The 12,994-nt window shown below is 32.4% G+C and overlaps 1 protein-coding gene across 1 annotated transcript in view; it reads left to right on the top strand.

Annotated features, from left to right (window-relative positions):
- LOC143227571 (muscle-specific protein 300 kDa-like) overlaps window positions 1–12,994 on the top strand; it is a 314,242-nt gene that overhangs the window by 294,784 nt on the left and 6,464 nt on the right. The window contains 2 exon segments of the mRNA XM_076459000.1: window positions 2,800–3,108; window positions 8,100–8,423. Of these exon segments, the coding sequence (XP_076315115.1) occupies window positions 2,800–3,108; window positions 8,100–8,423 (633 nt within the window).

Below are 12,994 nucleotides of genomic sequence, written 5' to 3'. Positions count from 1 at the left end.
CACTTTCTGAAGTTCAAGGTAAACCATGTCACAAGCCAATTGTGAAGCACCTTATCAAACACTTTCTGAAGTTCAAGGTAAACCACGTCACAAGTCATTTGTGAAGCACCTTATCAAACACTTTCTGTAGCTCAAGGTAAACCATATCACAAGCCATTTGTGAAGCACCTTATCAAACACTTTCTGTAGCTCAAGGTAAACCATGTCACAAGCCATTTGTGAAGCACCTTATCAAACACTTTCTGTAGCTCAAGGTAAACCATGTCACAAGCCATTTGTGAAGCACCTTATCAAACACTTTCTGTAGCTCAAGGTAAACCATGTCACAAATCATTTGTGAAGCACCTTATCAAACACTTTCTGTAGCTCAAGGTAAACCATGTCACAAGTCATTTGTGAAGCACCTTATCAAACACTTTCTGTAGCTCAAGGTAAACCATGTCACAAGCCATTTGTGAAGCACCTTATCAAACACTTTCTGAAGTTCAAGGTAAACCATGTCACAAGTCATTTGTGAAGCACCTTATCAAACACTTTCTGTAGCTCAAGGTAAACCATGTCACAAGCCATTTGTGAAGCACCTTATCAAACACTTTCTGAAGTTGAAGGTAAACCATGTCACAAGTCATTTGTGAAGCACTTTATCAAACACTTTCTGAAGTTCAAGGTAAACCAAATCACCATATTTACCTTACCAACTCTTGTATTAACATCCTTAATGAACGTAATAAGGTTTGTTAAACAAGACTTTCCCTTAGTGAAACCATGCTGGATCCTTGACACTGTATTAAACTGCTATAAGTGACTCTGCCATACATCTTTAATCACAAACTGTAGAAAACATACACAGACACCTAGACGAAAAGCAAAATTAACCAACAAAAGTAAATATATCTCACGAATCAAAAAATCACGAAACCATATTCTGCTGCATATATTCCCAAAATCAGTAGAAAAATAACCAACATTTGGCAAAACCTCGTAACAAAATATGACATTCCAGTTAATACCAAATTTATTCAAAAACCAGGCACAAAACTGAGGTCTATATTATGTAAGAACTACACTGACAAACACCATACCAACATTATTTATAAAATACAATGTGATAACTGCCACAACTTCTGTATTGGAGAAACAAGTAGAAAAATGGAAACCAGATTCAAAGAACATAAAAAGTCACCTTCACAAGTTTTCGAACACTGTAAATAAAATAAACACAACATGACCACAGAAAATACCCAAAAACTAAATAAAGAAACAAACATAAACAAATGCAAAATTAAAGAAGCCTTACTTATAAAACAACTCAAGCCCAAAATAAACCAATACAAAGGAACACCTTTATACCTATATTAATAAATATAATCAAACATCTAAGCACGCCCTCTGCATTCCTACACTCAGTTACACAACGCTCTTCAAACATGTGGTCAGCTATCGGTCAGTAACCTCTTTCTTTCTTTGTGAACCTGATGATGACCAAAGAAGGTCGAAATGTTTTTCACTCCTTTACATAAATATTTTCTCAACCCAAACCAGTCATTTTTACATATATATCATTTTCAGTATTATTGTCTGATTACTTAGCTGTTATAGCTTTTAGCTACCTATCACCCTCAGTATTATTGTCTGATTACTTGGCTATTATGGCTTTTAGCTGTCAACTAAACTTAATATTATTGTCAGATTACTTGGTCATTATGGCTTTTAGCTGTCAATCAGCCTTAGTATTATTATCTGATTACTTGGCTATTATGGTGTTTAGCTATCTATCAACCAAACTCAATATTATTGTCAGATTACTTGGTCATTATGGCTTTTAGCTGTCAATCAGCCTTAGGATTATTGTCTGATTGCTTGGCTGTTATGGCTTTTAAGTGTCAATCGGCCTCAATGTTATTGTTTGCTGTGAATTTAAAAGGGTCAATTAGCCTCAGTCTCATTGTTTGATTTCTTCATTGCCATAGTGTTTATCTGTCATTCAGCCTTAGTATTATTGTGTGATTACTTATGGGTTTTAGCTGTCAGTGAACTTCAGCTCTAATATGACATTACCATCACTTTCTTCAAGTCTGTCTTGCATGATAAATAATTTAGTGTCTTTTAATTTGAAAGGAATTGTCTGTTCATAATATTTCAACTAAATGTAATGTAGAAGGAATCTTGACTGTAATCCCACATTTACTGTATGTATCTACACAGAATGTGATAAATTAGGAAAATCTGTTTTACATAAAAATTAAATGTGTTAAAAGATTGTTTATACTTAAAACATGTGAATGAACTGATTTAAAGCGTGATGAGTCAGAGTGCTAGATGACATACACATCAAGAATAGAAATACTTTTGTTATAATTCCTAGAACCTCCAAGTCTTATATTTCACTTTTGTTTCAGTATTTGTGTATATTGCATCTGGTGTTCACCCTTCTCTACCATGAACTGTTGGCACATTAGTAGTATTGAATAAAATGAATAGCTAATAACCCTGCAATCAGATACATATGTACCTTACTGAGTGGTACTTCAGAAAAAGCTTTTTGTATGCACACTTAAACTCCTACCCATAGGGTTAATGTGACATTGTATGATAACTATGACTGTGTTTTTTAGTTCAGGTTTCTGTTTTTAGGACTACCCTTGTAGATTGTTTAATGAATATATAGTATTGTGTTTTTAATTTTGAAACAATGTTCTATAATGTGTTATAATAAATGACTGTTTTCAATCAGTGATGTGTTTGTAATGCTGCATTGTTACAAATAGTGCTATTGTGTTACTATATATATACTTTCAGATTCTTATAAGAGAGACACCACAGGCCCAACGTCACCTTGCTGAAATGAGTAAATATCTCGGAAAGATTGGACAGGTCTGCAGTGTAGGCAATCTCGCTGACCAACTTGAGGCCATCGAACAAGAAGAGAGTACTACAGAGAACCGACTACAAGAAGAAGTGGCATTTCTGCAAGAGATGGTTGAGGAGTGGGAACAGTGTGAACGCAAGTTAAAAGAGGTTTCTGGTTGGTTAGAAAAAACAAAGAATAATCTGGAATCTCCTCATCAGAAAAGGAAGAGCTTTCATGATCAGGTGGCAGCCAGAGAAGTAAGTTAGATATTCCAGATTTGTTAACAATAAGAAAAGTAAGTTAGATATTCCAGATTTGTTAACAATAAGAAAAGTAAGTTAGATATTCCAGATTGGTTAACAATAAGAAAAGTATGTTAGATATTTCAGATTGGTTAACAATAAGAAAAGTAAGTTAGATATTCCAGATTTGTTAACAATAAGAAAAGTGACTTAAATATTCCAGATTTGTTAACAATAAGAAAAGTGACTTAAATATTCCAGATTGGTTAACAATAAGAAAAGTAAGTTAGATATTCCAGATTTGTTAACAATAAGAAAAGTGACTTAAATATTCCAGATTGGTTAACAATAAAAAAAGTGACTTAAATATTCCAGATTGGTTAACAATAAAAAAAGTGACTTAAATATTCCAGATTGGTTAACAATAAGAAAAGTAAGTTAAATATTCCAGATTGGTTAACAATAAGAAAAGTAAGTTAAATATTCCAGATTGGTTAACAATAAGAAAAGTAAGTTAAATATTCCAGATTGGTTAACAATACGAGAGGTACGTTAAACATTCTAAATTGTTTAACAACAATAGAGGTAAGTTGAATATTCCAGATTGGTTAACAATACGAGAGGTACGTTAAACATTCTAAATTGTTTAACAACAATGGAGGTAAGTTGAATATTCCAGATTGGTTAGCAGTAAGAGAGGTAAGTTAAGTATTCCTGATCAGTTAGTAATAAGAGAGGAAAGGTTAATATTTCTGATGAGTTGGCAGTAAGAATAGTAAGTTAAATATTCCTGATGAGTTCATAATAACAGAGGTAAGTTTCATGCAGTTTAGTTTTATGAGGATTCTGTTAATGTTGACTCAACTAATGAAGACATTTTCTTATGTTTGGTTTTCTGAACTAGTCCATGAGTCTTTTAAAGTTGATTAGAGATAACATAATATTTTACTTTTAGATAAAATAAATTTCAAACAGGTACTTACTGGACAAATAATGTATGTTAAATTTGCCATCATAATGCCAACAAACACATGAATCAAAATTTTGAATGTTCTTTATTCTTTGCTTGAGTATACATTACTTATCTATAATATTTCCACTCTTCCTGTGAGTATACATTACTTATCTATAATATTTCCACTCTTCCTGTGAGTATACATTACTTATCTATAATATTTCCACTCTTCCTGTGAGTACACATTACTTATCTATAATATATCCACTCTTCCTGTGAGTACACATTACTTATCTATAATATTTCTACTCTTCCTGTGAGTACACATTACTTATCTATAATATTTCCACTCTTCCTGTGAGTACACATTACTTATCTATAATATTTCCACTCTTCCTGTGAGTACACATTACTTATCTATAATATTTCCACTCTTCCTGTGAGTACACATTACTTATCTATAATATTTCCACTCTTCCTGTGAGTACACATTACTTATCTATAATATTTCTACTCTTCCTGTGAGTACACATTACTTATCTATAATATTTCCACTCTTCCTGTGAGTATACATTACTTATCTATAATATTTCCACTCTTCCTGTGAGTACACATTACTTATCTATAATATTTCCACTCTTCCTGTGAGTACACATTACTTATCTATAATATTTCCACTTTTCCTGTAAGTACACATTACTTATCTATAATATTTCCACTCTTCCTGTGAGTATACATTACTTATCTATAATATTTCCACTCTTCCTGTGAGTATACATTACTTATCTATAATATTTCCACTCTCCCTGTAAGTACACATTACTTATCTATAATATTTCCACTCTTCCTGTGAGTATACATTACTTATCTATAATATTTCCACTCTTCCTGTGAGTACACATTACTTATTTATAATATTTCCACTCTTCCTGTGAGTATACATTACTTATCTATAATATTTCCACTCTTCCTGTGAGTACACATTACTTATCTATAATATTTCCACTCTTCCTGTGAGTACACATTACTTATCTATAATATTTCCACTCTTCCTGTGAGTACACATTACTTATCTATAATATTTCCACTCTTTCTGTGAGTACACATTACTTATCTATAATATTTCCACTCTTCCTGTGAGTATACATTACTTATCTATAATATTTCCACTCTTCCTGTGAGTACACATTACTTATCTATAATATTTCCACTCTTCCTGTGAGTACACATTACTTATCTATAATATTTCCACACTTCCTGTGAGTACACATTACTTATCTATAATATTTCCACTCTTCCTGTGAGTATACATTACTTATCTATAATATTTCCACTCTTTCTGTGAGTACACATTACTTATCTATAATATTTCCACTCTTTCTGTGAGTATACATTACTTATCTATAATATTTCCACTCTTCCTGTGAGTACACATTACTTATCTATAATATTTCCACTCTTCCTGTGAGTACACATTACTTATCTATAATATTTCCACACTTCCTGTGAGTACACATTACTTATCTATAATATTTCCACTCTTCCTGTGAGTATACATTACTTATCTATAATATTTCCACTCTTCCTGTGAGTACACATTACTTATCTATAATATTTCCACTCTTCCTGTGAGTACACATTACTTATCTATAATATTTCCACTCTTCCTGTGAGTACACATTACTTATCTATAATATTTCCACTCTTCCTGTGAGTACACATTACTTATCTATAATATTTCCACACTTCCTGTGAGTACACATTACTTATCTATAATATTTCCACTCTTCCTGTGAGTATACATTACTTATCTATAATATTTCCACTCTTCCTGTGAGTACACATTACTTATCTATAATATTTCCACACTTCCTGTGAGTACACATTACTTATCTATAATATTTCCACTCTTCCTGTGAGTACACATTACTTATCTATAATATTTCCACTTTTCCTGTAAGTACACATTACTTATCTATAATATTTCCACTCTTCCTGTGAGTATACATTATTTATCTATAATATTTCCACTCTCCCTGTCACTTGTTTTGCATATGGCTGGAGATCATAAATAAGCTCTTCTTTTCTAACATAATTAATTTTCTTTTTAATGGCAGTCATAATGATAACAACTTGCAGCTCTGTTACAGTGAGGTTGGTGGAAAAGTACTTCAGAATTAAATACTTGTTTTGAAATTTATGTTAATTCTAAAACTTGTAAACTTAAGTCTCATAGTCTTATCTTTGAATTACTGTAGGCCACAATAGAGTGAAAGAGAAAGTGTCTATGTAAATAATATAGAAATAGTTTTAAATCTATATGTTCAATAACTTGAAGAACACCAAACAATTAAAACACAGATGATCTTTATTGTATAACATAACAGGCTTCAACAGCCACTGTGTAATAGTCCATGTCCAGTTAAGTGGGTAATACACTCTCACGGAACCCAAACATAGAGGGTGAAATTGTGTAAGAAAAATGCAGATGTTAATAAATCCATATGAGTTCTGACTGGGTGATGTTAATAAATCCATATGAGTTCTGACTGGGTGATGTTAATAAATCCATATGAGTTCTGACTGGGTGATGTTAATAAATCCGTATGAGTTTTGACTGGGTGATGTTAATAAATCCATATGAGTTCTGACTGGGTGATGTTAATAAATCCGTATGAGTTTTGACTGGGTGATGTTAATAGATCCATATGAGTTCTGACTGGGTGATGTTAATAAATCCGTATGAGTTTTGACTGGGTGATGTTAATAAATCCATATGAGTTCTGACTGGGTGATGTTAATAAATCCGTATGAGTTTTGACTGGGTGATGTTAATAAATCCGTATGAGTTCTGAGTGGGTGATGTTAATAAACCGCATGAGTTCTGACTGGGTGATGTTAATAAACCGCATGAGTTCTGACTGGGTGATGTTAATAGATCCATATGAGTTCTGACTGGGTGATGTTAATAAACCGCATGAGTTCTGACTGGGTGATGTTAATAAATCCATATGAGTTCTGACTGGGTGATGTTAATAAATCCGTATGAGTTTTGACTGGGTGATGTTAATAAATCCATATGAGTTCTGACTGGGTGATGTTAATAAATCCATATGAGTTCTGACTGGGTGATGTTAATAAATCCATATGAGTTCTGACTGGGTGATGTTAATAAATCCGTATGAGTTTTGACTGGGTGATGTTAATAAATCCATATGAGTTCTGACTGGGTGATGTTAATAAATCCGTATGAGTTTTGACTGGGTGATGTTAATAGATCCATATGAGTTCTGACTGGGTGATGTTAATAAATCCGTATGAGTTTTGACTGGGTGATGTTAATAAAAGCATATGAGTTCTGACTGGGTGATGTTAATAAATCCGTATGAGTTCTGAGTGGGTGATGTTAATAAATCCATATGAGTTCTGACTGGGTGATGTTAATAGATCCATATGAGTTCTGACTGGGTGATGTTAATAAATCCGTATGAGTTCTGACTGGGTGATGTTAATAAACTGTATGAGTTCTGACTGGGTGATGTTAATAGATCCATATGAGTTCTGACTGGGTGATGTTAATAAATCCATATGAGTTCTGACTGGGTGATGTTAATAAACCGTATGAGTTCTGAGTGGGTGATGTTAATAAATCCGTATGAAAATACAAATTTTCCTGAGAGAAATGAATCTGTGTTTATTTTATTGTTTGTTTGTTTTCCGAAATAATTAACAATTCTTGAAATGGGTATTAGAACTTTCTAAGCAAAATACAAAACTTTAATCACAACATAACTGTTGTTCCAATAATTGAATGGAGAATAATTTACCTGTTATAGATTTTGTTTGACTTGAAAAACAACCACAGGATGTAAAACAAAATCTTAGAGCTGAAGAGACAGCTATGTGATAAAATAAAATTGAAAAGAAATACTTGGATATGTCCATATGTTGACAAGTTTCATATAGTATATTTGTTATTCACAATGCATGCACTTTGTGTTATTGTTGTATCAAGATGAAAAAATTACATGAGTCCCTTATCACACTTTAGAAACTCCTTGCTGACATAACTATCCAAAAAACTAAGGTTAAGATGGCTGTCGAGAAACTTCTGGTCCACTTTAGAGCCAGGTCGTCCACTCAAAACCAAATGGCTTTAAGAGGAGACCAACTACAAACTGATCTTGACAAGTTACGCAGTATTGTAGAAGATCAGTGTAAAACACTGTCTGCTTGCCTTTCTCAAGAAGAACAGTTCCAACAGGAAATACAACATCTGCGCCATCTGGTGTCACAAAGTGAACATCAGCTGAAGTTGGCAGGTAGCCCAACCTTCTCAACACAAGAACGGAAAAAACAAGCAGCTTTTCAAAATGTAAGTATTTGAAGCTAAGTTTCCTGTACAAAACAGTTAATTAACTTATAACCTTTATTGTTAGATTACAATAAGGAGGTAAACCATGTTATCTTACAACATTCGAGATATTATTCATATTATTATTGTTTAGAAAGTTATATCACGTGATTTCGTTTACCTTACATGTTTCTGTTTGAAAGGTAATAATATCAAACTTTTGACTTTTATTTAATGTTTTAAAATAATCATGTAATACCTTTAGGTATTGTCACACGTAAAGCTTCATGTGTCATGCCTTTGACAATTGGACAATGTAGTTATTACTGTTTAAGAAATTTAATGCTACAAGTTACTGAATACTAACTTTATTATTTAACTTTAAAACTGTATACATAAACACATATAAACTTACATCTTATGGACCCATAAAAACAAAACCTATGTTTATATGACTGCTAGTGTATTCCTCTCAGTTCATCATAGCATCTTGCTAAAGAAAGTCTGCCCAACAAAAAGATTTAAAAGATGGGGTTTATATTAAAGTAAACAAACCATAAATGTTCAGTTCTTAAAAGTAGAAGGTAAAAAAAAAAAAGCTTAGAATTTGAGGAAAATCAGACATAACCAGTTATAAAAAAAGGTTATTGTCAAATCATTCACAGAACACCTCTCCAGCATTCAGTAGGAGAAGTTAACTTTAAGTAGCATTGGAGATTTTTGATGATAAGGAATTAATTTATTGGGAAGAATCTAGTGTGATTATTTTGTGAATTTTGTATAATAAATTATATTATAAGAAAATTAACAAGCCAAGTTAAAGAGACAACTTTGTTGTGCTCCACATTTATTAAGATATTTTGTCTCTTTAAATGAAGATCTCATTAGTTTTGATACTGCCTTCAAATCTAGCCAGTACAGTAATAACAGTAACTCCACTGTTATGTTTGTGTATATTCAAGTACTTATACCATAGAAACGTCAGTATATTTTAAGATGGGTTTTAAGAGTTTACTTGTTTCATGCAGTAAATAAATAATGTATTATAAAATAAACCACATGCTACATGAAGCTTGTCTATTAATCTTAAACCATGTGGAACAAAGAAGAAACATAATAATAATAACCTATTTTTTAAGGTTAATATTTATTGTTTGCTATTAAACATTGTTTTTATTTCGTTAATACATCTGTGTAAATATCCTATTTGTGTAATAAAAAATAGCTAATAGTTTACACATTATCATAAAGCAAACAAAGTACCAGTCTCCAATGACAGAAAAAGTTAACTTGTCAGTTTAAATTATTTCATGGACTGAAACAGTTAAATATGTTGAACTCTTGGTTTCACTCAGAGTCATAGCTCTGAGCTACTTATACTGTCCATTGTGAAAAGTAATTGTTGAACATATCAGCCATGCTATGATCTTCTGAAACATACGATAAATCTATATTTTTATTATTTCATATCCACATATTGTGTAGAATATCATGCTTGTGAGAAACATCAACATTATACACGTCATTTCAAAAATAAATGTTGAGTTTTACCTGATGTACCACAAATTATTCTTCATTTCTCAAGCTCTGTCCTCCTGCTGATTGTCAATGTTTTCACTGATATAATTGTTTGGGTTTATCTATATTTGTAGGCTGTGGATTTTTTCTACAGTAAATATGTGTGACCTGTTTCTGATAAATTTGAACAATATACACAAGTTTTTCTAGTTTCTTTGATCATTATTTTTGATATTGAAAAGTTTTTATGTTATACATTTCTTAAAACTACGAGAATTATTCTTTATGACAAAACATCAGGTAAGCCTACTTAGGTTTAGTCAGTAGTGTATAAAAATAAAATACATTATAAATAACTGAAAAGAAAATATATTAATTAGATAGATATTTATTTAAACCCAGGCTATTGTTACCTAATCTGACGTGTAATTCTTTTGAATGGTTACGTCCTGCTAAATCTTTGTCAGTATATGTTTTTGTTTTACAGTTGTCACAAATAGTAACTAATGTGTCAAAGTATAGTTTGAAATCTTATTGAATCACTAAAATTAAAATTGATTGAATATATAAAATAAAATTTTTTGATAACTATAAAAAATTGAAATTTTAATAAGCAAGGAAGGATTTTAATGTTTATTTCAGAACTGTCTCACAGTATAACTTTGGAAATTTCACACCATAAAAAAATGACAAAAAATTAAATCAAATTATATGTATTTCCTGAGTCTTGTTTGTTTGAAGTTAAGCACAATCCTACACAATGGGCTATCTGTACTCTGCTCACCAGATGTATCAAAAGTTTAATGTTAAAATGTTGAATGATTTTTCAAAGAATTGACATGCTTTGGTAGCTTTTTTTTATTACTGAGGAATTTGCTTGTTGGTCAGGAAAAGTTAAACATATTACTGTTTTTTTAAATCTGTAATTTCTGTTAATCAAACTAATTGGCATAAGAAAATTGTCCATTTCAATAGCAAACATGTATCAGATTAGTGATTTACTTTAGAATCAGGAATTTTGTAGTTTAGGGTTAAATAAAATGTTGTTTAGTATTAGTAGTGTCTTATGTATATTTTAAACCTAATTATCTGTTGGAATTTTACAAACTTTAAATATACCTGTTTAATTTTTCTTTTGATAAACTCCTTTATTAAAGAACATAGAAATTAATATAAACATTATCTTCTGTTTTAAACTCTATATTCTTTATTACTTTTTCATTCTTTTTGAAAATGTTTCCAAACATAAACTAAAAATGAACAGTTTTAATTCTTGAAAGAAATTCCAAAACCTGAATAATAGTTTTCTATGGTACTATGTGTAAACAGATTATATCATAAAAAACTTTTACAACAGGCACAACGAGAACAGATAAAACAGTATCATCAACAAATTTCTTGTTTGGAAGATCGTATTAAGAAACTAAATCAACGTAGAACTCCAGAAGCTTCTGTAAAACCTGAACTTCTTGTCACAGCAACTAAATACCCTTGCTTTACTGGCCTTGATGTTCAATCAGAAACAAGTGAAGAGAAAGCATTTGTGTTAGGAGAAGTAGTAGGAGAATCTCCTACACTGGGAACAATCTCAGATATAGTTGTAACTGAAGTATTACCCAAACAAATTTGTGAGGGCTCTGAAATTAGGGCAGATAAGTCTTACACAGATGGTTCTCCACCTGATGACTCTGGTTCAGAAGAAACAGCACATCATTCTGAGGTTACTGATTCACCTTCTGTAGCCAAAAAAGATCATTCGATGGTCTTGTCAGGGGAAAAGCAAGAAAATCTCTACCCTGGTGCTACAAAAAACCATCTCCTGTTCACATCTAGAAAAGTCTACCTCTATCAAGAAAGTAGTCACCAGTCAACCCGAAGAAGTTTCAAAAAGAAAAGCAGAGGAGTTTCGAAAGCCTGAATCTGGAAAAGAAAGCCAAAAGAAGGGGAGTGGTAAAAGAGGTAAGCAGAAAGGAAAGGGTACTGCAGAAGAAAGAGGGAAACATGTAAGACCACCATCTTCCAGTTCCTCATCTGTGGAAACAGAGTTATCTAGTGTGAAATCAGAAGATACTTCTCCAGAACCTCAAACAGGTCAAGTTAATGTTGCATGGGCTAGTGGGTTCCTTGGTAAACCAACATATGCTGATATATTATTAAAGAAGTCTGCCTCTCCACCTTCTCCATCTGCTTCTGAAACTGTTAAATTTTATCAAAAGGAAGTAACTCATTCACCAGAAGGAGGAATCCAAACTGTAGAGAAACAAGAAGTGAGCAGATTTTCACACAAAGAATATTCAACTGAAGTCCCTCATGTGACACAGTGTGAGAGTCCTTTAACTACACCTACTTCAGAATCTGACAAGACATACTCGATCTTCTTCCAGAGAGATGGAAGTTGATACTCAGCCAACTGTTCATCTTCCTGAAGAGGACCTCTCTCAAAAATTAAAGTCTAGATTTGCACAGGATGGTTCGCCTCGATTTACAGAATTGGATGTAAAGCAAAAACCATTTTTACCTTCAGATTTTGAAGTTCCATCTGAAAGTTTATCATCAGGAGTTCCATTTCAAGTACAAGAATATTCTGAATCAAAGGAATCATCATCTACTTCAACACACACTTTAGCTTTGGGTGGGGAACCTCATCTAATGAGTGAAACTTCACGAAATCAAGTTCAGACAAGAATTGTTGTTTCAACAACAACAGAAAGAAGTCACTCTACTTCAGATCACAAAAGACTAACATATGCAGAAGTTGCTAGAATGGGCAGTCCTCTGCCATCACTGCAGTCACCCCCACCTGATGTTCGTAGCAGAAGTCCCACACCATCATCTCCCAAACAAGGCCCACTTCCCCAATCTCAAAGACAGAGTAGAAGCCCACACCCAAGAAGACAAGTTGAAACAGTTCAAAGTCCAGGAGCAGATGCACCATCAGAACACCATCACCAGCCTTTTTTAGGGATGGCTTCTGACAATCGGACTAGGCCTAAATTAGATGATAAAGATTGGTGGGAAGAGGTTGAAGAAGAGGTTGAGGCTGATGTTGACCAGGGTAGTCAGTCTTTTTAGAA

Source organism: Tachypleus tridentatus, chromosome 9, assembly GCF_004210375.1.
Source record: "Tachypleus tridentatus isolate NWPU-2018 chromosome 9, ASM421037v1, whole genome shotgun sequence".
In the NCBI taxonomy this organism is placed as follows: domain Eukaryota; kingdom Metazoa; phylum Arthropoda; class Merostomata; order Xiphosura; family Limulidae; genus Tachypleus; species Tachypleus tridentatus.
This window is presented reverse-complemented; position numbering and strand designations above follow the sequence as displayed.